The sequence below is a fragment of the Callospermophilus lateralis genome, chromosome 2, assembly GCF_048772815.1.
Source record: "Callospermophilus lateralis isolate mCalLat2 chromosome 2, mCalLat2.hap1, whole genome shotgun sequence".
In the NCBI taxonomy this organism is placed as follows: domain Eukaryota; kingdom Metazoa; phylum Chordata; class Mammalia; order Rodentia; family Sciuridae; genus Callospermophilus; species Callospermophilus lateralis.
The window spans coordinates 202940921-202964921 of record NC_135306.1 but is presented as its reverse complement, the minus strand read 5'-3'; the positions used below and the strand labels follow the sequence as shown (position 1 = coordinate 202964921).

At 42.9% G+C, this 24001-nt stretch overlaps 3 protein-coding genes and 1 non-coding gene across 11 annotated transcripts in view; 2 read left to right on the top strand and 2 right to left on the bottom strand.

Annotated features, from left to right (window-relative positions):
* LOC143392968 (galectin-12-like) overlaps window positions 1-9313 on the bottom strand; it is a 16295-nt gene extending 6982 nt beyond the window's left edge. For 2 of the 8 annotated variants that reach the window (XM_076847397.2, XM_077108908.1), the window contains exon 1: window positions 1479-2173. In XM_076847397.2, coding sequence (XP_076703512.1) covers window positions 1479-1547 — 69 coding nt within the window. In that variant the 5' untranslated portion in view covers window positions 1548-2173. Of the gene's footprint in view, window positions 1-1478; window positions 2283-8994 lie in introns of those variants that run through there. The other 6 variants (XM_077108910.1, XM_076847392.2, XM_077108906.1 and 3 more) reach the window with 6 other exon arrangements.
* LOC143392967 (eukaryotic translation initiation factor 4B) lies at window positions 2725-4557 on the top strand. The gene is given in 7 exon segments (XM_077108905.1): window positions 2725-3714; window positions 3716-3998; window positions 4001-4040; window positions 4042-4097; window positions 4100-4245; window positions 4247-4529; window positions 4532-4557. Coding segments are annotated over 7 exon segments (1803 nt in total). The 5' UTR covers window positions 2725-2745.
* Plaat5 (phospholipase A and acyltransferase 5) overlaps window positions 9103-24001 on the top strand; it is a 27372-nt gene continuing 12473 nt past the window's right edge. The window contains exons 1-4 of the mRNA XM_076847406.2: window positions 9103-9300; window positions 9897-9987; window positions 10306-10440; window positions 12220-12328. Coding sequence (XP_076703521.2) covers window positions 9273-9300; window positions 9897-9987; window positions 10306-10440; window positions 12220-12328 — 363 coding nt within the window. The 5' untranslated portion in view covers window positions 9103-9272. The remainder of the gene's footprint in view (window positions 9301-9896; window positions 9988-10305; window positions 10441-12219; window positions 12329-24001) is intronic.
* LOC143393258 (small nucleolar RNA SNORA28) lies at window positions 14969-15082 on the bottom strand. The gene has a single exon (XR_013090556.1). It is a non-coding gene; the product is annotated as a small nucleolar RNA SNORA28 (small nucleolar RNA).

Sequence of the window (24001 nt, the reverse complement as noted above, 5' to 3'; positions counted from 1 at the left end):
TTCCCTCTGAAATCCTCCGCCGACTGCCTGTCATGGAGGAGTCTAAGCTACATCACACTGGGGACGCCCCTTCAGTTCCCTTGCAGCCAGCTAGCTGTCCCCAGCTCTTAGGACATAACAGGCTGCTGTGTCCCCAGTGAGGCTTGTCATTCACTCAATGCCACCTGGTGCCCAGAGCCTGGTACTGAAGTTTCTTGGGACAGTTTAATGGCCAGAGTGGGAACTGGAGGCAGAAGAATGGCAAGTTGGAGCTGAGAGCTGACCCTATGTGGAGCCCTGACGGGGACCTGACAGTGGCCCTGCTGCCCTCCTGGTCCCTTTCTCCTGGCCTTCCTCCCACCCCCCACACTCTCCCAACCCCCTGCCTCTCCTGGCTGTTCCTCCGCCCTCCCTCCACCCTGATGCCTTCTCCAAGCATCATCCTCTTGGTGCCTGAGTTATTCCTTCCCTTCCCTGTCCTCCCAGGGCACTTTGTCCACAGGGCTGCCTTGGCCCTTGGGCCCTGGTGCAGCGGGTCTGGCTGGCTGCTTTCCCTGGGAGGCCACAAGCCCCTCCAGAGCTGAAGCCTGCTCTTTCCCTCTGTTGGGCTCAGGCCCAGCCCAGCACAGTGAGGTCTCTGCAGAGCTGTTTGCAGAAGGAGTGTGAATAGCAGAACAGGGCAGCATCTCCAGGGCGCCTTCAGGCACTGCTGCCAACTCCCAGCAGTGCACAGAAGCCCAAACCAGCCAGAAAGAGCTGAGTCCCCAGCGCTGCCTCCTGGTGACAGGCTCCAGCCTGGGAAGCAAGTAGCCCTGGGGCCCTGTGCAGCTGCTTCAGCCCATTATTCAGGCTCCTGGGAGGAGCCCAGGGCCCCCTCCTGTCGCATGCCATTGGCCACCCACAGCTTAGCAGGGCTTCAAGTTCAGTGGTTTCCACTTCCCAGGCCCAGGCAGGGTGTGTAATTAACTGAGCTGCCCTTGGGAGGAGAGGGCCAATTAAGGGAAAAGGATAATTAGTGCTTGCTGGGGGGGGGTGGCCCCTGGGAGGTGGGGGGCAGCCTTCTCTAAGCATTGCCTGGCTTCAAGTTCTCAGAACAGGAGGAGGAGGAGAGGGACCCCCCCCCCCATCTCTGACTGGGAGGTTCCCCTGGAACTGTCCCTTCCAGGCTGGAGATGAGGCTACCCTTCCTACTAATCAGGGTCCCCTTCAAAGATCCCACCCACTCCCCATTCCTGCTGGCCTCCCAGCCCAGTAGTGCGCAGCCTCAGCTCCCAGGCTTCACCAAGTTAAAATGTCCATCAGTCACTCACATTCAATTAGCTGCTCAGCCACTGTGCTAAACTCAAGAGAGCCTTCCAGAATCCTGGGCAGGTCCTAGGGAAGCTGGGCCCAAGACTGAGGTCCAATGCACCCCCACCCACCCACCCAGGAGGAGTCCGCCCAGGAGAAAGGGAGGACCCCTGAGACCTGGGAAGTCCCAGGTGAGGGCAGCTGCTCACCGGGTGGAAGACTGGCGGCTGCAGGATGAAGCAGTCAGGAATGGGGTCCAGGATTTCCCCAGGTGACATGAGGGGCAGGGCCACTCCTTTTAGGGCTGCAGATCCTGATTCCAGGAGCCCTGCTCTCCTGGATGGGCTCACCTTCCCCTGCCAGGTCCTCAGTGTCCTGGGAGCTCCTCCAGCTGTTAGTCTCACCTGCGCTCTGCAGGGTCCTAATGCCACCTGGAGCCCATCTGTGGGGCAGCGGGCCACCTGCAGGGCCACACCCGCCGGGCTCTGGTGAAGCAGGACAAAGCCTGCAGCTATGGCTGGACTGCAATTGTTGGCCGAAACTCTTTGTAGGGGTGGGATGCTGGCACTAAGCCACCATGATCAAGGAACTGGGCCCCTGGGTCTGAAGCATGTGACCACATGGAGGGAAGCCAGAGGTTGGCCTCTTTGGGACTGGGAGGATTTGTGTTTTCGGGGCTCACCTGAGTCCTCACTGGGTCAGAGCAAGGGCTGGGACACGTGGTGTGCAGGTTCCTGCAGCAACCCCACCCCCAGCTTCCTGGACAGCCTGGGGTGGCTTCCCATTCTTCCTCCCCTGGCCACCAGGTCTCATCTCTTTCCCTCATTTCCCTGCCCTTTCTCCACTCTTCTTTATCCAAGTTTTATGGTCCCCTGTGGCTTCATGTCAGCAACAGCTGTAATGCCAAGGAGCAGCTGAGGTCAAAAGAAAAAAAAAAGGAAGTGAGAAAAGGGGATGGAGGCAGGCACCCCTTATCTCAAGCAAGGCAGCAAACTGCAGGGGGAGCAGATGATTGCACCTGGGAGACCTGGATTCTTGCTCAGCCTCTGACCTAATGCACTGTGTGCCCTTGGGCAAGTCTCTTCACCTCTCTGGGCTTCCCTTTGTTCGCCTGAATACAAACAAGGTGACCCCTGCAGTGTCTCACAGCAGCCCTGTGTCTGAGACCGGCCCAGACTTTGGTGTTTTAGGAGAGCCCTTCAGTCCTGCTTCAACCTTCAGGAAGACTTGCCCTTGAAACGGCGTTTTATTCAGCCACAAAGGACAACAAAATTATCTTACTTGCAAGAAATGAATGACCTGGAGACTGTAATCTTGAGCAAAACAAGCCAGACCCAAAGAAATAAGTGTCCATATTATTATATTACCCATATTTTCCCTCACATGTGGAAGCTACAGGAAAAAAACCAGGGGCCTAAGGACAGGGAGGCCATGAAAATAGAAGGGTGGCTTTGCATTCTCCCTCCCTCTCCCAACATGGCGGCCTCAGCAAATAAGAAGAATAAGAAGGGGAAGACTACCTCCCTAACAGACTTTCTGGCCGAGGATGGGGGGACTAGTGGAGGAAGCACCTATGTCCCCAAACCAGTCAGCTGGGCTGATGAAACAGATGACCTGGAAGGAGGTGCTTCAACCACCTGGCACAGTAATGATGATGATGTGTACAGGGCACCTCCAACTGACCGTTCCATCCTTCCCACTGCTCCACCGGCTGCTGGGGAACCCAATATTGACTGGAGCCGTCTTCCCAAATCGCCACCCTACACTGCTTTTCTAGGGAACTTGCCCTATGATGTGACAGAAGACTCCATTAAGGAATTCTTTAGAGGATTAAATATCAGTGCAGTGCGTTTACCACGTGAACCCAGCAATCCAGAAAGGTTGAAAGGTTTTGGCTACGCTGAGTTGGAGGACCTGGACTCCCTGCTCAGTGCCCTGAGTCTCAATGAAGAGTCTCTAGGTAACAGGAGAATTCGAGGGGATGTTGCTGATCAAGCACAGGATAAAGACAGGGATGATGGTTCTTTTGGCCGAGATAGAAATCGGGATTCTGACAAAACAGACACCGACTGGAGAGTCCGACCTGCCACAGACAGCTTTGACGACTATCCGCCTAGAAGAGGTGATGACAGCTTTGGAGACAAGTATCGAGATGGATATGATTCCGACCGATATCGGGATGGATATCGAGATGGATATCGTGATGGCCCCTGCCGGGATATGGATGGATATGGGAGCCGGGATCGCTATGATGACCGAGGCAGCAGAGATTATGATAGAGGCTATGATCACAGGATAGGCAGTGGCAGAAGAGCATTTGGTAGTGGGTACCAAAGGGATGATGAGTACAGAGGAGGTGGGGACCAATATGACAGACGAGACGAACGGTCATGGAGCTCCAGAGATGATTACTCTCGGGATGATTATAGGCGTGATGATAGAGGTTCCCCCCCAAAAAAGACCCAAACTGAATCTAAGGCCTCGGAGTACTCCTAAGGAAGATGATTCCTCTGCTAGCACCTCCCAGTCCAGTCGAGCAGCTCCCGTCTTTGGAGGGGCAATACCTGTTGACACAGCTGCTAGAGAAAGAGAAGTAGAAGAACGGCTACAGAAGGAGCAGGAGAAATTGCAGCGCCAGTTGGATGAGCCAAAACTAGAACGGCGGCCTAGGGAGAGACACCCAAGCTGGCGAAGTGAAGAAACTAGGGAACCAGAATGGTCAAGGACAGGAAGTCATCACAGACTGGAACCTCAGCCACACCTGGCAGAATGCACGAAGGAGAGAGAGAAGTCTCTAGAAAATGAAACACTCAATAAGGAGGAAGACTGTCAACTTCTAAGCCTCCCAAACCTGATCAGCCTCTAAAGGTAATGGGAGCCCTTCCACCAAAGGAGAATGCGTGGGTGAAGCGAAGTTCTAACCCTCCTGCTCCATCTCAGAGCTCAGACACAGAGCAGGAATCCCCCACAAGTGGTTGGGGGGAAAGCAGCTCCAGCTCAGCCATCTGAGGAAGGACCCACAAGGAAAGACGATAATAAAATAGATGGAATGAAGGTCCCAAAAGGCCAAACTGGGAACTCCAGCCGTGGTCCAGGAGATGGAGGGCACAAGGATCACTGGAAGGAGTCAGATAGGAAAGAGGGCAAAAAGGATCAAGGCTCCAGATCTGCACCTGAGCCAAAGAGACCTGAGGAAAATCCAGCTTCTAAGTTCAGTTCTGCAAGCAAGTATGCCACTCTCTCTGTGGATGGTGAAGATGAAATGAGGGAGAAGACTACACTGAGTAGACCTCTGTGTCCTGTGCTTTCTCCTACTCTCCACCCTCTATCCACACAAGACAAATAAAACTCACCACCTCCTGGAGACCTTTCTTAACTTTTTTAAAAAAAAAAAAATGAAATGAGGTTCTTTTGCATGCTGCTGCAGCCTTTAAAGTATCAAAGTTACCGGAGAATCGCCAATGTAGCCGAGAGACAGAGACTACAGCTTTTTAATGGAAAAGTCGTGGTGTGTTCTTAAATACCATGCAGTTGCCTATGTGATTAGTGCCTAGGGGCCTCCATTTAGAAGAAATGGTAATGACAGTGGAAAAATGTCTGGATTGCTTGGGCAGTAGGGGAGGTAGAGGTGTAAGGAAGAGTGAGATTTCTACCTTTTAATTCTTATTCTATTGTGGCATATATGAATTCTCAAACATTATCTGAATACATTTTCCATCCTTGGAAAGGTAGATTTAGTCTCAAATTGTTTTAGTCTCCAGGAGGCTGCCAGCCCTTCTTCTTATTTAATTCTGAGTTACTGGGGCCAGCCTAGGGGGAATTCCTTTATTTTTTTTACCCCCCCCCCGGGGGGGGGTAGTTGGGAGTGAGTCTACAGGCCACTAAAGAAGAGGGCTGCTTGGGGACCAAAATAAATGGGGGAAATCGTGGTTCGAAAAGCTTTTGGGAGGTGACGGATTAGTTTGCACTGGGTAGTAGATGTGACCTCCAGTAAATACTTTATTTCCTGGAGCAGGAAGCACTTAAGGGTCATGGGAATTCCCAGTCTTTTGTGCGTCCTGGTTTTGCCCTTTCTAAACGCCATCCTTTTGAAAAGCTCAAGTACATTCACATTCTGTTGAAACCTTGAAGCTTTAAAAAAAAAATTCAGACTCTTGTCATCTCATGTTCTTCATACTACTTTCACCTCCCCAAAAGCAATCCATTTAATTCACGGATCTGCTCTCTTAGGCATTTTACATCTCAACCACTGGAAGCTGTGACCTGAGGAATCACTGCTTTTCACAAACAGATCAGCTCCTTGATTTCTTTTGGTTCTCATTCCTTCCCTCCATCCATGCCTGCTCTGGCTGTTTTGACCCCTCTTACAGATCAGACTAGTCTAGAATTGATGGTCTTGGGTAGTGAATAAGGATGGGTAAACAGAGACAGTTAAATTGGAAGACTTTCTTATGACTTTGGGGGGTTTTTACAAGTTTTCTTCTCTCCACTGAAATTCCACACCAGTGCTTGGATTTATAATGTGGCCTAGACCAATGTGTGGTTATTTTGCTTTTTTGGAGGTTTTTTTTTTTTTTTTTTTTTTTAATCTTCCTATGACAGAATAAATGATAATGGAAAGAAAAAAAAAGAAAAAGAAAATAGAAGGATGACCAATAGGATAAAGGAGTAGAGCAGGGGAGGGAGACCCGGGAGGGTGGAAGGGCACTAGGGAGTGAAACTCATCAAACTGTTTTTACGCATGTGAATATGCCACAATGAAACCCATCATTCTGCACACAAACAAACACAACTCTGGCCTGAGTTGGGAGGTCCCTGGATCTGACCACAGTGTCTGACTTGGCAGTGGAGAACTTCTGGCAGGACCAGCTGGGCAAAGGGTCAAGTGCTTGGGGCAAGAGTCAGCAGTTCCTGGGCTGGAAGTGAGAGTTCACGAGGGTCCTGGAGCCTGTGCTCCTTGGCAGCATTCACAGCACTTGGAAAGTTGTTGGAAATGCAAAGTTTGGGGGTCTCTCTAGAGGCAAGGCCCAGGAACGTACATGTTAGCATGCCCTCCAGGTGATTCTGGAGCACGTTAATGTCTGCGAAGCTCTGGCTTAGGGTACAACTGACAGGGCTTTGGGTACTGAGCCCAGGAGTTTATTCAGATCCTGCTGTAGGTGGAGCTGGGTAGCAGAAGGTGCTTCTGAGGGGAAATTTGATTAGGGGTATGTTCAGGAAGAGTATCTACATACACTGGGAGGAAAAACCAAAGGTGGAGAGACAGTTGTTGAGCAAGGACATGGAACCCTGCATGAAAATCAGACCTGGATCCTGGTCCTAGCCCCAGCAACACAGATCTTGTGACCTGTGGTCAGTGGCACCCTTTCCGCCACCCAGATTCACTTCTGTTTGCTGAGAAATAAAGAGGCATTCATGTGTAGAATTCCCATAACAAAATAACACTGATTGGGTGGATTAAGCAACAGAATTCCATTTTCTAAATGTTGGGGGCTGGAAGTCCAAGATCAAGGTGCAGATGAAACGGACATGCTTGTTGTATTGTTTGGAAAATAATGGCAGGAAATAAAGTCTATAAATGTTCCATATAGACACAATTTTTTGATTTTTGCAATGTGGGGGATCCAACCTGGACCTTGTGCATGGTAGGCAAATGCTCTACCACTGAGCTGTACCCTCAGCACATAATTAAATTTTTTTTCAGTCTTTGCTTGACTGAATTCGCGTATGCAGAACCTGCAGAGATGGAGGGCTGACTGTATATCTAAATAATTATAATTGACTAAAGATGAATATCAAGAATATACAATGAACTCCTGAAAATCAATAAGAAGATAATTTCCAAGTATTTTCTAATACTGTACTGTAGGTTTTCTCTTAATGCAATATCAAAAGAAACATTCCAGATAGACAAATGTGCTTCAAAAGCACATTTTTAAAATGACTGCATTGAAGTCCATTGCCTGAATCTACTAGAATTTATTCAACCCTTTCCTATTAATGTTCTCTATAGTGTTTTCATTAATTAACTTTTTTTTTTTTAAAAAAGAAGAAATCTAAGTGGCTGATATGAATATACTTGTGTGTGTGTAAATGTCTTAACTGTTTAGTGACCAGAAAAATGCACATTAAAACTTTAGTAAAATAATATTTTAAGTAGACTCTCGTGGAAAAATTAAGAATTGTTGTAGAACTAAGTATTGATGAAGATGTAATTAAAAAAGAATTCTAATATATTGGTGGAAGTGAAATTGATGAGGCTGATTATTTGCATACCCTCCTACACATTAAGTCCCTTGGAATGTCTTGCTTGCATACACCAGTGCACAATTTAAGATCTTTTCAATTTTTTCCAACTCCAAATTGGAAAGTCAAACAACTAGCTAACTAGTCAACTCAGTGGCTTTGTCACTGGATTGATAAAAAACGGTATAAACACATAAAGGACTATTTTTATAACAGTGAAAATGATTTACAGAGCCAGGCATAGTGGTGCATGCCTTTAATCCAAGTGACTGGGGAGGCTGAAGCAGGAGGATCACAAATTCGAGCAACTTAGTGAGACCCTGTCTCCAAAATGGACTGGAGATGTTGCTGAGTGGTACAGCACCCTCCAGTCCCTAGTTTAAAAAAAAAAAAAAAGAAAAAGAAAAGAAAAGGAAGAAAGAAAGAAAAGAAAATGAATTAAAGAGTTACAGTTGTATACTACAATACACATATATCATAGAAAGAAGAAAGTTGCAGAAGAGAACACATAGCATGATACCATTCTCTTTGTCCGTTTTGGTGTGATGTTAAAAAATATTATGAACAAGAGATTTATTTCTCACAGGAGGCTGAGAAGCCTGAGACCTCTACAGCAGATGCAGTGACTGGTGTGGACCCAACTCCTGATTCACAGATAGCAGCTTCTGCTTTCTCACATGATGGAAGGGGATATTCTCTAGGGGCCTCCTTTGTAAGTATACTAATCCTCTTCACATCCTCTTCATGAGGGGCCTGCTTTCAAGATCTAATTTCTTCCCCAAATCCTCACCTACTAAGACCATCTGCTTAGGGGCTGAGATTTCAGGCTATGAATTTTGGAAGGTCACAAATACCACACCCATACCCTAGTTTTTATAAAGTTTCAAATATGCAAAACAAAACAGTGCATTAGGGATGCAAAGAAGGGATTTAGAAACTTAAAAGAGAAAGGGCAAACCCAGGAGCATCAGGACTAACGCACTGGTAGTCCCCTAGTCCCAGATACTCCAGAGGCTGAGGCAGGAGGATGGTTGGAGCCTGTGAGTTCGAGGCCAGCCTGGTCACCATAGCGAGACTCTGTCTCAAAAAACCAACCAAACCAATGAACCAAAACCAAATCCAAATAAGGACGCCATAGACACAAAACTCAGGATTCAAAGAGCAGGGAGGCAGCGTAAAGGAGGAAGGCTTAGATGCAGCATGCATAGCAGATGTGTTCAAATTCTTAAGCAGGACGGTGCACTCACAAGCAATTTGAATAACCACATGCATTCCATGAGATTTTGTATATATTACATATTGCATTATATATTTATGTTTTTTTTTTTAAATTAAAACCCTAACTCCCTAATCTTCTCTCAGACTGCTCTCCAAGCGTCTCCCCATTGCTCCATAACATTCGATTAGGTGCCACCTCAGAGCCTTTTCACCTAAGCCCTCGCCCTGATCGTCCCCTCACCCGCGCCCCCCGCCCCAGACCCTGCACGGTCTCGCGCGCTGCTTTCCCGCCTCTTTCACGTTCGGGACACGCTCGCCGCCTTCGTCGTTGTACCGCGCGCGCGTCCGCCGCCGCCGTTTACTGCGCGCTGCGTTCCCGGCACCGCGCTCCTCTGCCCTTCCCCCTCGATTGTCCCTCGCCGTGCCTGCCCCAGTGCCACCATCCCGCGTCTCCGAGGATCCCCGGCTGGCCGATTGGGAACTCGCCCGGAGCGTTGTCCCCTGCGAGGCCTGGGGGCCGGCGGGGCCGCAGCAACGGAATGGGCCTGAGCCCGGCTGCGAGGGACAGTAAGTTCTCGCGCCACCTCGCTAGGTTGCCCCTGCCGCGCCTCCAGGCCATTCGCAGACTCGCCAGTATCCGGCCACGTGAAGATCAACCTGGCCCAGGACGTTCAGCGGTGCCCCACTCAGGTCCGCCTCGGGATTGCCAACCGTCCCCACGAGGCGGGGGCCTGGAAGCCTTCCTGGGTTGCGCTCCGAATCCCAGCAGGTCGTTGGGCATGGTCGGTGCCGTCAAACCCTTCCTTGTAGACATTATTGGTCGTGTTAAATAAGTTAGTAAGGAGGTATTTCCAAATGATCATTTTTTTATTTAACCAAAGTGAGCCAGACATCTTGGGGACTCCCTTTGCACCTCTTCATCCTCTCTCAGGTTCTGTCCCCAGCATTCCCAAAGTCTCCCCTTTGGGAAGCTGTGCACTCTCCAGTACCTCCTTTATCCCAAAATTTATTGAGGAGGAACCTGGAGACAGGCAGCGTTCTAGACCTGAGCTCCAAGTCCACCCTTGCATAACTCAGGGCACTGGCTCCAACTCCACTATGGTAAGTGTCAATCGCAGAGAAGGCAATTGTGGCTTAAATAACACTCCTCTTCTCTGAATTAGAAGAATCTGTGGGATCCCAAGCACTGGTCCAGTTCCTGCCCAAGCAGCCTCAGCAGGATACTTCAGAACTCAGTGAATGCATACAGCAGGGGTGAGTCTTTGCATGAAAGGACTGGGTCTTTGGATGGGAAAAGGCTTTGAAAAATTGACTTTGGTGGCAGTTCTTAAAACACATCTTGAGGGGGTTTCTGTATGAGTCAGCCTACCACCACCAGTAGTGAGCAGGAGGCTGGTGTGCTTTTGCTAATACATTGCACTAGGCTTGGGACCTTATTGCTGTGGCATTCCTTGAAACAGATTCTAGTCACTGGGTGTTTCTCCAGACTTCTAAAATTTGAATCACTTTAGCAGGAGGTTTGTGGTATTGCTGGTCAGTCACTAACAATGAATGATGGAATTTTTCTTGCAGATTGACTCAATGTACTTTCATTAAAAGCATGCCACTTTCCTCCTTTAAACAAAAAGGCCAAGGGGCTGAAATTTTGGAGAAGACCTGTGCTGAACACACCTTGAGTTCTGGAGATGAGTTAAATCCAGGGGAAAGGTAAAGCAAGTCATTTTTTTTTTTGAGTTGGTGATATAGCAGATGTATAGATATGCTTTCTCATTTCACTCTCTAGAAAACTCTGTGAGACAGATATCACCTCTGCTTTAAAGATGATGAAACTGAGGTTCAGATACATGGATTTACTAGCTCAAGGTTGGAGAGTGGGCAGTACAAATAGGATTCATACCTGGAATTTTTTTTTTTTTGGCTCAAATACTTCACTCAAATAGATTATCTCAATGGCATGTTCTTGCCTTCCATTTCAGTCCTCTTCTGCAAAAATAGACTGATTTCTTTCACATTACTTGCAGTTATAGGGCTTTGTAGCTTAAGAAGATTTCTAGAAATATGGAGCTAATTATTGGAAGAAACAATTGAAGAGTTCAGCAGGCTTTCCCCTGGGATGAGAAGGGAAGGCGCAGAGGCTCTTTACAATTCATTATAAAATTTTAGGTGCTTTTTCCCCCTTCCTCTTTTAGTTAGTGTGCAAGTATTGTTACCTCAGTAGTGGGCCAGAGGGCGGACTAAGGGGCTTCAGCAAATCAAGTCTGCCCACTTGCCCCAGAAACCAAATGGAAAAATAATGGTAAAAAGCAGGAAAGGAGCCTTCGTCAGTATGGCTATACTGGGCAGACTAGGAACCAGCATTTCTAGCTCTGTCTTTGAGGCAATTGACACGAGCACCCAGATTTTATAGCAAGGGGTATCAGAAGTATGCATAGACCAGTAGTCTTGATCAGACTGTGGTCTAGTTGATCATTATCTGATCTTTATCTCAGGATCATTGTAGATTGGGCCGGGCATTGTAAGTGGCAATAAGAAAGTTGCCATTGCTTGGGGGATAATTTTGACACATCCCAAGGTGCTTTCAGTGTAGACCTGCAGTTGCTGGAATCAAAGGCCACCGATTAAGCGCAAAGGAGACAGATATAAAATGAAGCCCAAGACGCCAAGTTTTTTGCATCATAGGCCCAAGTGAAATGCTTTTGGCAAAAGCAGCATCTAAGTCCATATTATAGTATCACTTTGATAAACATTTTAAAAGATTAGCAAATAAAAAAAGAAACCCTGAAAAGTCAATTGAGAGGAGATGGGGGAGAGGGAGTGTGAGGGAGGGGAAGAGAGGGAGGGAAAGGGGAAGGGGAAGGGAAGGAAGGATAAATTGACTCTGAAGAATAATGAATTTATGATATTTATTTGGGAATAAGTCAGGATTCTTGCACATGCTGTGGAAATCATGAATGTATTCCAAGGCATGTGGTAAAGGGAAACTTCAAAGGCAAAATGAGGAGGATTACATAAACTCTGTTCCATAAGGGTGTTCAAGGACCAATGAGAAGGGTGGCACCAATCCAAGTCAAACAGTTAGTTGCTGGAAATATTCTTTTTTCTAGGTTGCAGTGGTCTTTATGAAAGGTTGTGATTTTTGTGGAATTCCTTGCTGTAGTTCCTATTATTGGGAAATTTGTGCATGAAAACTCATCCTTCATGGCCTTCCTCTGGCTGGCTCTGTTTCCATAGGGTTTGACATCAGTGACTCCATTTTGCACCTGACTACTTTCACATTACACATTGCTATCACTACAGCAGAAAACCAAGAAGTAGCAATTGTTCTGTATGAAACAATTGGCTTCACAAAAACAAGGCTTGGGGAAATGTCTCCTGCAAAGTCTAAACCTGAAAGGTCTTAAATCACAAATCTGAAGTGATGGTAATACAGATTTTCCAATGATTGTGAAATAGTGTTGTTAAGGATGTGATTGAACAATCATTTAGAGAGAAGTCCATCATTAACGTGGAGACCACACACACCCAGAAGAGTGTAGAGTTGGATTCAACACCCAAGCCTGAGAGGGAGGGCAAGTTAATAAAGCAAGCAGTTGAGGTAAGTCTAGCAAGCATTCTTAGAGTGAGTATTTTGATCTTATGGAAACTGCATTATATATTGCACTGTATTTTATTTAGATTGTGTCTAATAAATATCCACAATGATTGAGATGTCGGTTATGCTTTTTTTTTTAAAAAAAAAATCTTACTGAGGTATAGTTAACCCATATTTAATTACACATATTTAAAATGTACAATTTGATAGCTTTTGACGTATGTATACAACTGTGATGTGAAAGCCATTGCCACAACTGAGATAATAAGCATCTTCATCAAGCACAAAAGTGTTTTTTATGCCTTTTTGTAATCCCTCCCTTTTCCCACCATGATGTCCCCTTCCCCAGGTAACAACCAATCTCTTTCTGTCTTTGTGGATTAGTATGCATTTTCTAGAGATTTATGGAGTGAAATCATGTTGTATGTGCTCTGTTTATGTCTATCTTCTTCACAGAATTTTACATATTTATTTTGAGCTATAGTCTTGTGGTTACTTGTTGTCAATACTTCTCCCCCTTTTTTTAAAAAAATTATTGATCACTAGTTCATGATGTGGATGTATCATGATTTCTCTATCCATTCAACTGTTGATAAGCATTTGGGTTGTTTCTAATTTTTGGCTTCTATAAATAAAGCAATCGTGAACATTTGTGTGTGAGGATTTGTACACACATGTATGTTCTTTTCTATGAGATGATGCTAGGAATGAAATTGCTAGATGAACGGCAGGTGGCCTGTTTAACTTACTGAATTCCAAAGAGGTGTCATTTCATGTTCCCCCAACAGTGTTGGTGAGTTCCAGTTCCTCCACATCCTCATCAACACTTGGTGTTTTTTTTTTTTTTTTTTTTTTTTTTTTTTATTCTGGAAGATGTTAAGTTTCTCATACTGGTTTTATTTTGCATTTACCTCATGACTAATGATGTTGAACATCTTTTCATGTATATCCATGTATATCTTCTTTGTCAAAGTATTAAAATCTTTGTTCCTGTTTTTTCCTATTGGTTTGTATGTTTCTGAATTTTTCATAATTTCTACATATAAATTCCTCACCAGATGATGCTTTGCAGTATTTTCTCTGTGGCTTTTCTTTTTTTTTAATGCTTTTAAAAATTATCAATGGACCTTAATTTTTATTTATATGTGGTGCTGAGAATTGAACCCAGTGCCTCACACATGCTAGGCAATCGCTCTAACACGGAGCCATAACCCCAGCCCTCTGTAGCTTATCTTTTCAGAACAGGTCTTAAAATTTTGATGAAATCCAATTTATCAATTTCTCTTTTTTTCCATAGATATTTTATAATTTTATATTTTACCCTTTCATCTTTGATATATCTAGGATTAATTTTTGTATATGTTGTGAGGTATGGATCAAAGTTTATTTTTTCCCTTAAGAATATACAATTGTTCTAGTATCAGTTGTTAAAAAGAAAATGGGCTAAGGAACTGAATAGACCTTCACAGAAGAAGAAACACAATCAACAAACATGTAAAAAAATGTTCATCTCTAGCAATTGGAGAAATGCAAATCAAAACTACTTCAGTCAGAATGGCAATTATCAAGAATGTAAGTAACAATAAATGTTGGCGAGGAAGTGGGGAAAAAGGAACACTCATACATTGGTGGTTGGATTGCACATTTGTGCAACTTCTATGGAAAGCAGTATGGAGATTCCTCAGAAAGCTTGGAATGGAACCACCATTTGATCCAACTATCCCACTCCTCGGTTTATACTCAAAGGACTTAAAATCAGCATATTGCAGTGACACAGCCACATCAATGTTTATAGCAGCTCAATTCACATACCTGACTATGGAACCAGCCCTTTAAGAGATGAATGGATAAAGAAAATATGGTATATATACACACAATGCAATATTATGGCATTTTCAGGTAAATGGATAGAATTGGAGAATATCATGCTAAGTGAAATAAACCAATCCCCCAAAAACAAAGGCCAGATCTTTTCTCTGATAAGCGGATACTGAGCCATAATGGGGATGGTGATATAGGAAAGAATGGAGGAACTTTGGATTGGGCAGTGGGGAGTAAGGGGAGGGGAGGGGGCATGCGGGTGGAAAGGACGGTGGAATGAGATGGACATTATTACTCTCACCACAGGTGTGACTCGGACCTTGTACAGCCAGAGGAATGAGCTGTTGTGTTCCATTTGTGTACAATGTGCCAAAATGCATTCTACTGTCATGTATATAACTAATAAAAATTTTAATAATAAAAAGGACTGTCCTTCTTTTATTGAATTACTTTTGTATTTTTGCCATATAGCTGTGGGTCTCTTTTTGGACTCTACTTTGTTCTGTTGATTCTGTGTGTCTATTGAGAGGCCAATATTCCACTATCCCACTATCTTGATTACTGTAGCTTTATAATAACTTTTGAAGGCAAGTAATATTAGTTCTCCAACTCTGCTTTTTTTTTTTTTTTAATCTTCAGAGTTGTTTTGTCCATTCTAGGTTCTACAAAAAGTATGAGATTTTGATTGGAATTTCACTGAATCTAGAGAATTGTCAATGACAGTACAGAAACTTCTGACCAATAAAAACGTGCTCTTTTATTTTGATCTTGTTTAATTTTTATTAGCAATGTTTTATAATTTTTTTTTTTTTTTTTTTTTACACTGTTTAAGCCCATATAACGGTTTGTCTCACAGAAAAGAGAACACCGGAATAGGTTAGACTTTCTTGCTCTAGCAAGCTCAAATTGTTATAATTTTCATTCTAAATATATTTTATATCTTTTGAAATATTTGTGGATCTTTGGGCAGTGTCTCATGTTTTGATACTATTGGAATGGTATTAAATTTTTTTTAAAGTTCAAGCTGGGCCAACAAGCAGACTCTTATAATCCCAGTGGCTTGGGAGTTTGAAGCAGGAGGATTACAAGTTCAAAGCCAGCCTCAGCAATTTAGTGAGGCCCTAAGCAACTTGGCAAGACCCTGTCTGAAAATAAAAGGGCTGGAGATGTGGCTTAGTGGTTAAACACCCCTGGGTTCAATCCCTGGTACTCCACTCACCCCACATTTAAATTTAACATAAAAATTCAATTTTTGGTTGTTTCTAGTAAATGGAAACATAGTTTTGTATATTTATCTCTTATTCTTCAACCTTGCTAGAATGACTTATTTGCTTTAGTAACTTACTTTAATGAATTCCATTAGACTTTTTGACAGATGATCATATCATCTGTAAATAAAGACAGCTTTACTCCTTTCTTTCTACCCTAGATGCATTTATTTTTCTTAAATTATGCTAGCTAGAACTTTCTGTATAATGCTTATTGGAAATTATGAGAACAAATATCTTTGTCTAATTTCTTTAAAAGGGAAAGCATTTAGTTTTAAAACAGTATGAGGTAAACTGTAGGTTTCTGGTAGGTACTATTTACTAGATTGAGTACTATTTACTTTGTTGATAGTTTTTTTTTTTTCAAATCAAGAATGAATGTTCAATTAAAAAAACACTTTTTATGTACCTGTTGAGATGATGACGTATTTTTTCCTTTTAGTTTTAATAACATTGATTGGTGTTTGGATGTTGCACCAACCTTGTAATACTGGGGAAAGTTCACATGTGACCTTTATGTATTATCCTTTTAATGTACTGTTTGATTCAATTTACAAAGTTTTGTTTGAATTTTTTTTGCATTTATGTTCATAAAATATATTGGTCTTTAATTTTATTGTCTTGTAATTGTTTGGTTTTGTTATTATGGTAATGCTAACCTCATAAGATGAATTTGGAATTATTCCTATTTCATGATTTTTCTTGTGCACAACCAGCATGATTTCTTCCTTTAATGTTTTGAAGAATTTACTAGTGAAGTCATCTAGGCCTAGAGTTTTCTTTGTGGGAAAGATACTAACTGTAAAACCAATTTCTTTGATTAGCTATGGGGATATTTGTGTTATCTATTTCTTCTTAAGTGAGCTTTCATAGTTTATGTCTTTCAAGGAATTTCTCCACTTCGGCACAGTAACTTGTCAAATTTACTGGTGTAAGGTGGTTCATAATTGCACTAGTCAGTTTTTGGTTATTGTGACAAGTAACCTGAGATAAATAAACTTAAAAGGAGGAAAGGTTTATTTGGCTCATGGTTTCAAAGATTTTAGCCCATGATCTCTTGTCCCTGTTGCTTTGGCCTTGCAGCAGCATAGTAGATCATGGTGGAAGAGGAGGCCATGATGGCCAGAAAGCAAAGAGAAAGACAGGAATGGAGTCCTGATATCTCCATTCCAGGGCATACCCCATGACCTTACTTCACTAAGCCCCATTTACTAAAGGATCCGCCATCTCCCAATAGCACCATGCTTGAGGATCAAGCTTTCAACATATGGGCCTTTGAGGGACACTCAAGATCCAAACTGTAACAATAATGGTCTTACAATTTATTATCTATAGAATCTGTAGTGATGTCACCTCACTCATTCTGATATTTGTGTTCTCTGAATCCCCTCTCATCAGTTTGGTTAGTGTTTTTCCTGATCAATTTGGTTAGGGTTTTTAATCAGTTTTATTGATTTTGTCAACCAGTCTTTGATTTTATTTTTCTATATTGTTTTCTGATCTTTTCTCTGGTCTTTATTTTGTTTTCTTAATTTTGCTTACTTTGGGCTGAACTTGTACTTCTTTTTTCTAAGGTTTTAAGGTGGAAGTAGAAGTCATTCATTTGAGACCTTCCTTCTTTTTCTATTATAGGTATTTATTGCCATAAACTTTCCCCAAAGCACTCCTTTGGTGGAATTTCACAAGTTTTGATATATATGTTTTCATTTTTGTTCCATTCAAAGTGCTTGTTTTTTTTCCCTTTTGATTTCTTCATTGACTTGTTGGTTATGAAAAATATTTAATTTTCAAAGGCTTGAAAAATTTCAAGATATATTTCTGCTATTAATTTATGATTTGTTATTTTGTGGTCAGAAAGTATACTTTGAATTCCTTAAATCCATTTAAATTTATTGAGTCTTCTTTTATGGCCTCAATTATGGTCCATTTGGTAAGTGTTCTGTTAGATCTTGAGAAAAACCTGTATTATATTGTTTGAGAGAGTGTTCTATAAATATTAATTAAGGCAAACTAGTTCATAGTGTTGTTCATATCTTCTGTTTACATTTTCTATCAATTTTATTATTTAGAAGTATTAAAATTTCTGACTGTCATTGTGGATTTCTTTATTTCTCCTTGCAGTGCTATCAGTTAACTCTTAATTGTAATGGACTGTTAATATGTATGTGTACATGTCAACTTTGCCTTACAACAATGAAGTACTTGAGGCAGCCAACTTATGAAGAAAAGAAGTTTATTTGGCTCACAGTTGGGGAGGTTCAAACTTCCAAAGCAGGTGTTCCCAGTGATTTGGCCTCTAGGGAAAGTGGTGGGTGGCATCCCATCATGGTGGGAGTGTCTTAGGACAAGCAGTCATGTCTCAAACCAGGGAAGCAGAGAGAGCTGGAGCCAGGCTTGAAATTTTGAGAACTCAGGACTTCCAGAAAGCTACGTTCCAGGTATACTCCTGCGATGACCTACAGGCCCCCTGCCAAGCCACACACAGCTCCTCCCAGGAACACTACCCTGTTGAATGAACTTCAGTAACACCAACCTTTTGGTAAGGGTATATAAACCATATGCAAACCGTATGCAAATAAAACCATACGCAAACCAAAGCACCATGAAAACATTCAATATTGTTGTTTACTCTTGATGAATTTACTCTTTTATCTTTATGACATTACCTTGTTCATTCCTCATAATAGTCATTGCTTTGAAATCTACTTTGCTTGGTATTTACATAATCATGCCACCTTTCTTTAATGAGTCTTAGCATGATATATGAATTTTTCTTAATTTTTACTTTTTTTTTTAAGATAGAGTGAGAGAATTTTAATATTTATTTTTTTTTTAGTTATTGGAGGATACAACATCTTTGTTTGTATGTGGTGCTGAGGATCGAACCCGGGCCGCCCGCATGCCAGGCGAGCGCGCTACCGCTTGAGCCACATCCCCACACATCCCCAGCCCTTAATTTTTACTTTTAACCAGTTTATGCTCAGTATGGCACAGCAGGTACTCAATCAGCATTTACTAAGTGAATCATGCTCTTGTATTTAAAATGCATTTTGGTAGATAGCATAAAGTTGGGTTTCACTTTTTTTTTAACCCAATCCAAAAATCTTTTAATTGGGATATTTATTCTAATATTTTATTTTATTTTAAGTTTTTTTTTAAAGGAGAGAGAGAGAGAGATCTTTTTTGTTGTAGATGGACACAACACAATGCCTTTATTTATTTATTTTTTAGAGAGAGAGAGAATTTTTTTTTAACATTTTTTTTTTAAAGAAAGAGTGAGAGAGAGTGAGAAAGAGGGGGAGAGAGAGAGAGAATTTTAATATTTATTTTTTAGTATTTGGCGGACACAACATCTTTGTCTGTATGTGGTGCTGAGGATCGAACCTGGGCCGCATGCATGCCCACGCATGCCAGGAGAGCGCGCTACCGCTTGAGCCACATCCCCAGCCCCTTTATTTTTTTATTAATTTTTTTTTATGTTTTGCTGAGAATTGAACCCGGGTCCCTACCATACTAAGTGAGCGCTCTCTACCACTGAGCCACAATCCCAGCCCAAGTCCAATATTTAATACGACTATTAATATGGTTAGATTTAAGTCTATCATTTGTTTATGTGCTATTTTTTCATTGTTCTTTTTCTTTGCTTTCTCTTATTTTTGATGTTTTTTGTATTTCTTGTGATTCAATTTTATGGCATTTGTATCTTATTGGCTACAACTTTTTGTATTTTATTATTTTAATTCTCATTTTAGGTTTGTTTTTTTTTTTGGTACTAGGGATTTACTTACTTTGGACATTTCAAGCAGAATATGGTTTCAGTATGTGAATTTTGGTGACTGTTTTTTTTTCACTTGGCATAATACCATAAGATTCATTTATGCTTGGGCATGGACCTATACTTCATTCATTTTTATTGGCAAATAATATTCCATTATATGTGTATAATTTTGTTTACCCACCTATCAGTTGATGGACATTTGGGTTGTGTCCACCTTTTGGTTACTATGAACAAGCTGCTATCCATGTTCATATATAAGTTTTTAATGAGACATGTTTTCATTTCCCTTGGATATACCTATATCTATATCTATATGATCTTTTAAAGAGGTTTTTAAGAGGTTTTAAGATGTTTGTAATTATAAAGAAAATGAAGAGATTGGACCCAGTGTTTTTTCTGGGGGCTTCTTGCAGTAGTTTTACTGAGACAAATTGTAGGGGCTCAGGATATGCTGAAGAACTTGGCTATACAGTTACTGCTGGCTCCCCATGACCCTGTGGTTGTTTCTATTTAAATGATATTAGACTCTTTATCTGTTTGGTAAAATAATAATTCTAATAATAATAGTTGTGGGTTTTTATTTCTCATTATATGGTAGAAGAGGAAAGCATCAGCTGAGACTATAGGTCAAGTGTTTAGGATTATAGAGATGTCAGTTGTTACGTCATCATTGTCAGACTAATGAATTATCAAGCTCAATGACCAATGAGAATTTCAGGTTCTCCGGGAAGGGAATTTTCACAGGACACTACCACACTTTCTAGCACATTTCAAGACCATTTGTTTAAATTATACTTCCAAGGACTGATTTAAATGAACAGAGCAGAACAAGTTGATAACAGTTGTGAACATTCATAAGACCTCTGTGTTGCACAGGACAAGGTCAGTGTTCTCATACACGTTTTCAGTTTAACACCATTATCACGTCAACTTCTTTAGCAAGTTTTATGATGCAGAAAGTTAACTATAGCTGCAGGGTGGCCATTACTTTTCAATATTTAATGACTGTTTACAAAATTTTTGTAAAAGCTTGTTATTTTTTATTTGTTCTAATTAGTCATACATTACAGAATGCACTTTGACACATCATACATAAATAGAGTATAACTTCTCATTCTTCTGGTTGTACATGATGTATAGAGTATAACTTCTTTTTTTAAAAAAATTTTTTTTAGTTGTAAAAAAACATTTATTTTGTTTACTTATTTTTTTTTTTTTTATGTGGTGCTGAGGATCGAACCCAGTGCCTCACACATGCTAGGTGAGCACTCTACCACTGAGCCACAACACCTTATTCTTCTGGTTGTACATGATGTAGAATCACACCAGTCATGTAGTCATGTATGCACATAGGTTAACAAGGTCCAATTCATTCCACTGTCCTTCCTATCCCCGTACCCTCTCCCCTCCATTTATGCCCCTCTGCCTAATCCAAAGTACCTCTATTCTTCCCTAGGACCTACCTGCCCAGAATTAGCATCTGCATATAAAAAATATTCAGCCTTTGTTTTTTTTGGGACTGGCTTATTTTGCTTGGCATGATATTATCCAGCTCTATCCACTTACCTGCAAATGTCATAATTTCATTCTTCTTAAAGGCTGAGTAATCTTCCATTGTGTATGTGTGCCACATTTTCTTTATCTATTCATCTGTTGAAGGGTACCTAGGTTGGTTCCATATTTTAGCTATTGTGAATTGAGCTGTTAGACTTATTATTTTTATGGCTCACCATTGGAATTCCTTTTGGTAACATTATAAGCAAAAAGTAGACCTGTAGAACAACATATTACTGGCAAAATGTGAAGTAAGAGTTGAAAGTAAGGATCTGACTCAGGAACAGTGATACAGGGCATTCATAGCATTGCTGCTTTGTAGTTTGTAGTTCAGCAGAGATCTGGAAGGATATTTTTGATCTTGCTCTCAAGGTCCTCCTGGGTTATTTGTGGAAACAAAAGAAAATAAAAACTTATAGTAGAAGAGGAAGAGCAACGTCATTACCAGTTCTACCTTCTATGACATTGACACATGGGTTCATGACTTTTCTCTGTTGTGGAGAGTTATGACTAACACCTGCCATGATAGGCCGTTCTGTTTTCGCCTGACACCTGGTGGAGGTCTGTGTCTCTGTATCTTTGGAGGGCATGCTCATTTTACCTTCTCTAGTGTTACTTATTCTCCCAGGCCACTGTGCAGCTCTGGATGCAACCCTGCAATCACCAAACTATTGTTTCTGCTGCTGTCACCAACCCATGTACATCTCTTTAAAATGCATGGAATCACTGCTTTTGTAATAGGCGAATTCATTCCAAGAGAGGAGCGCAGATGAAATAAATGCATCTTGTTCTTCTAGTACCTAAGGAACTCCTGCTGTTTCCCAGAAGTTAGGCCTTAGCGATTTCTAACAGGGACATAGGCCCACACCCACCTGACAGCATCCTTTCCCTTTCCCTTTCTGTGTCCACATGTGCACCAGCCATCCTGCCTGCTGTGTGTTTGTCTCCCTTCCTCTGATGAACCAGTCTCTTTCCTTCCTCCTGTCTTGGTCTTTCCATATTGCCAGCACTGTTCTTCCCTGGTTTCCCAGCCAGCCATGGGAGTTGTTAGGCACTAGGTGTGTATGTCTCCTCCAGATTCATGTGAAGCCGAAGCCATCAGTGTGGCTGCATTTGGAGTAAGGAAGTAGTTGAGGGTAGTCATGGGGGTGGCAAGCTGATAGGATTAGTGCCTTTAAGAGAAGAAACACAACTAGTGAGGGGGAGGGGGAGGGAGAGCAGGGGCAGAGGGGAGGAGGAGGGGGAGGGAGAAAGAAAGGGAAGAAACACCAGGGAGCTCTCTCTCTTTTCTCCACCCACTCCCTGTACCACACATGAAGAAGAGGCCATGGGAGCTCACAGTGGGAGAGCAGCTCTCTGAGAGGCCTCAGAATGACTCTTGCCTGCTGCACCTTGATGGTGGACTTCCCAGCTTCCAGAACAGTAGGGAAGAGAATACCTGTTGTTTAAGCGCCCCTAGTCGGCTTCTGGACTGCATGGTCAGGAGAGACCTCTATGAAGTCAGATCTAGGCTGAGATGTCAAAGGCATGAAGGAGAAAAATATGTGAAGATCTGGGAGATCATTCCACCTGGAGGGAGTGCAGAGACTGCTGGGGGAGCATTTCCTGTGGCGAGGGAAGTCGGGAGGAGAATGTCAGGCTGTGAGCAAATCAGCTGAAGACACACCTCTGTCTTCAGGCAGGCCCTCCCTGACCGCTGGTCTTCAGGCTGAGTCCTCAGCATGCTCCTGATCTTGGCCCCTCTGCTTGCTTTCCCAGGACTCCTTTGGTTGCTGATTAACTTTCCTTCTCTGCCATCTGCAGCGTCTCCCTCTCTGTCAGAGCCTCATTCCTGGCTTTATACGACTGACTGCTGTTTTTCCCATCTAGGAGGTGCCCCCACCCGGGCCCTGCCATTTTCCACGGTGTCTACTCCCTTCACAGCCAGCACAGTGAGAGTTGTCTGCCTCCTGGTCTCTGGTTTCTCACCTTCTGTCTCCTGTTGAGTCCACATCAGAAAGGCCTCAGCCCCCACCACAGCCGGGTGCCTTCCTTCTCCCACAGCCTCCTCCGACTACTGCTGCTCAGACCAGTGTACAATTTCAATTGCGTGGAATTTGGAAATTTCCCTCTAATAGTTTGGGACTGTAATTGACCACAGATCACAACCGCAGAAAGGGAAACTGAAGGTGTGGGGCAGGGAACGACTCTCATGGATATTTTCTCTTTTCTGTCATGTCAGCTTTTGAGGCTCCACGCCTTCCCTGCACCACACACACCTGTTGAATTTATAGTACTTTCAGAACCCACTTTTACCCAGGAAGCCTTACGTAAGACCAGTTTTTCTAAGTGGCTACCCACTTCTGGGACAAGGGCCAGAGCTGAGCTGCCAGCGAAGGAAATAAATAGCTCACAAAGGGAGGGTTTTGAAATAACAGCTCATTCCAAGGAGAGAAGTCAAGAAAACCTTACCCTGGAATTGAAGCTTGGAGAATCATGTGGCATTGGAGGCCCCTTGGGAGGACAGAGACAGGTTCCTGTGATCCCAAAAGGCCAGGAAGATGGAAAAGTAAAGAAAGAGAAGGAGAGGAACTTGGAAGAGTCTCCAAAACAGGGTAACCTTGACCTTATTTAGTATCACTGGGTGGCGCTTGAAATTCTAGCACCTGGGCCATGTGCTAGCCTCTTCTGAACCTCAGGACTCCACAGGTGATCCCAAGGTGTGATCAAGACTGAGAACCATGCCTGATACAATCAGTTTACAGTGGGCGAAAACTGAAAGTGGGTAGCTCCGATGAATCTTAGGTCTGTGTGAATCTCATTCAGTTTTTAACCTTACTGTCCCCTCAAGGGGCAATCTCTCAGGTGTTAAAGAAAGAAAATTCCTTCAAATCCTCCAGATCTCCCTGCCCCCCACAATCCTGGACTTTCTGTTTCCTGGGCCACAAAGCTTGTCTGCATCCTTGATGGCTGGAAGTCAGATTTCACTGGGTTTTCCTCTGGCATAGACTGGCACCACTACCTATTGTCTGTGTTCACTTATTCCAGGAAAGAACAACAGGATTCCTTTGATGGCTTTGATTGTTGTTGTGCTGTCAGGGGTGGGAAGTCATTGGTTATGTGGTTGGTAGGGAAGTAGGTCTATGGGGGACCACATGTTCCCAGGAAGAACAGATGTGACTGTCCAGCTGGCTTGATGGCCTGGGTGGAGGGGGAATGGCACTGGGCAGGGCTCCCAGGTACAGGGGTTTGCGCTCAGGTAGAGTGAGATGGAGT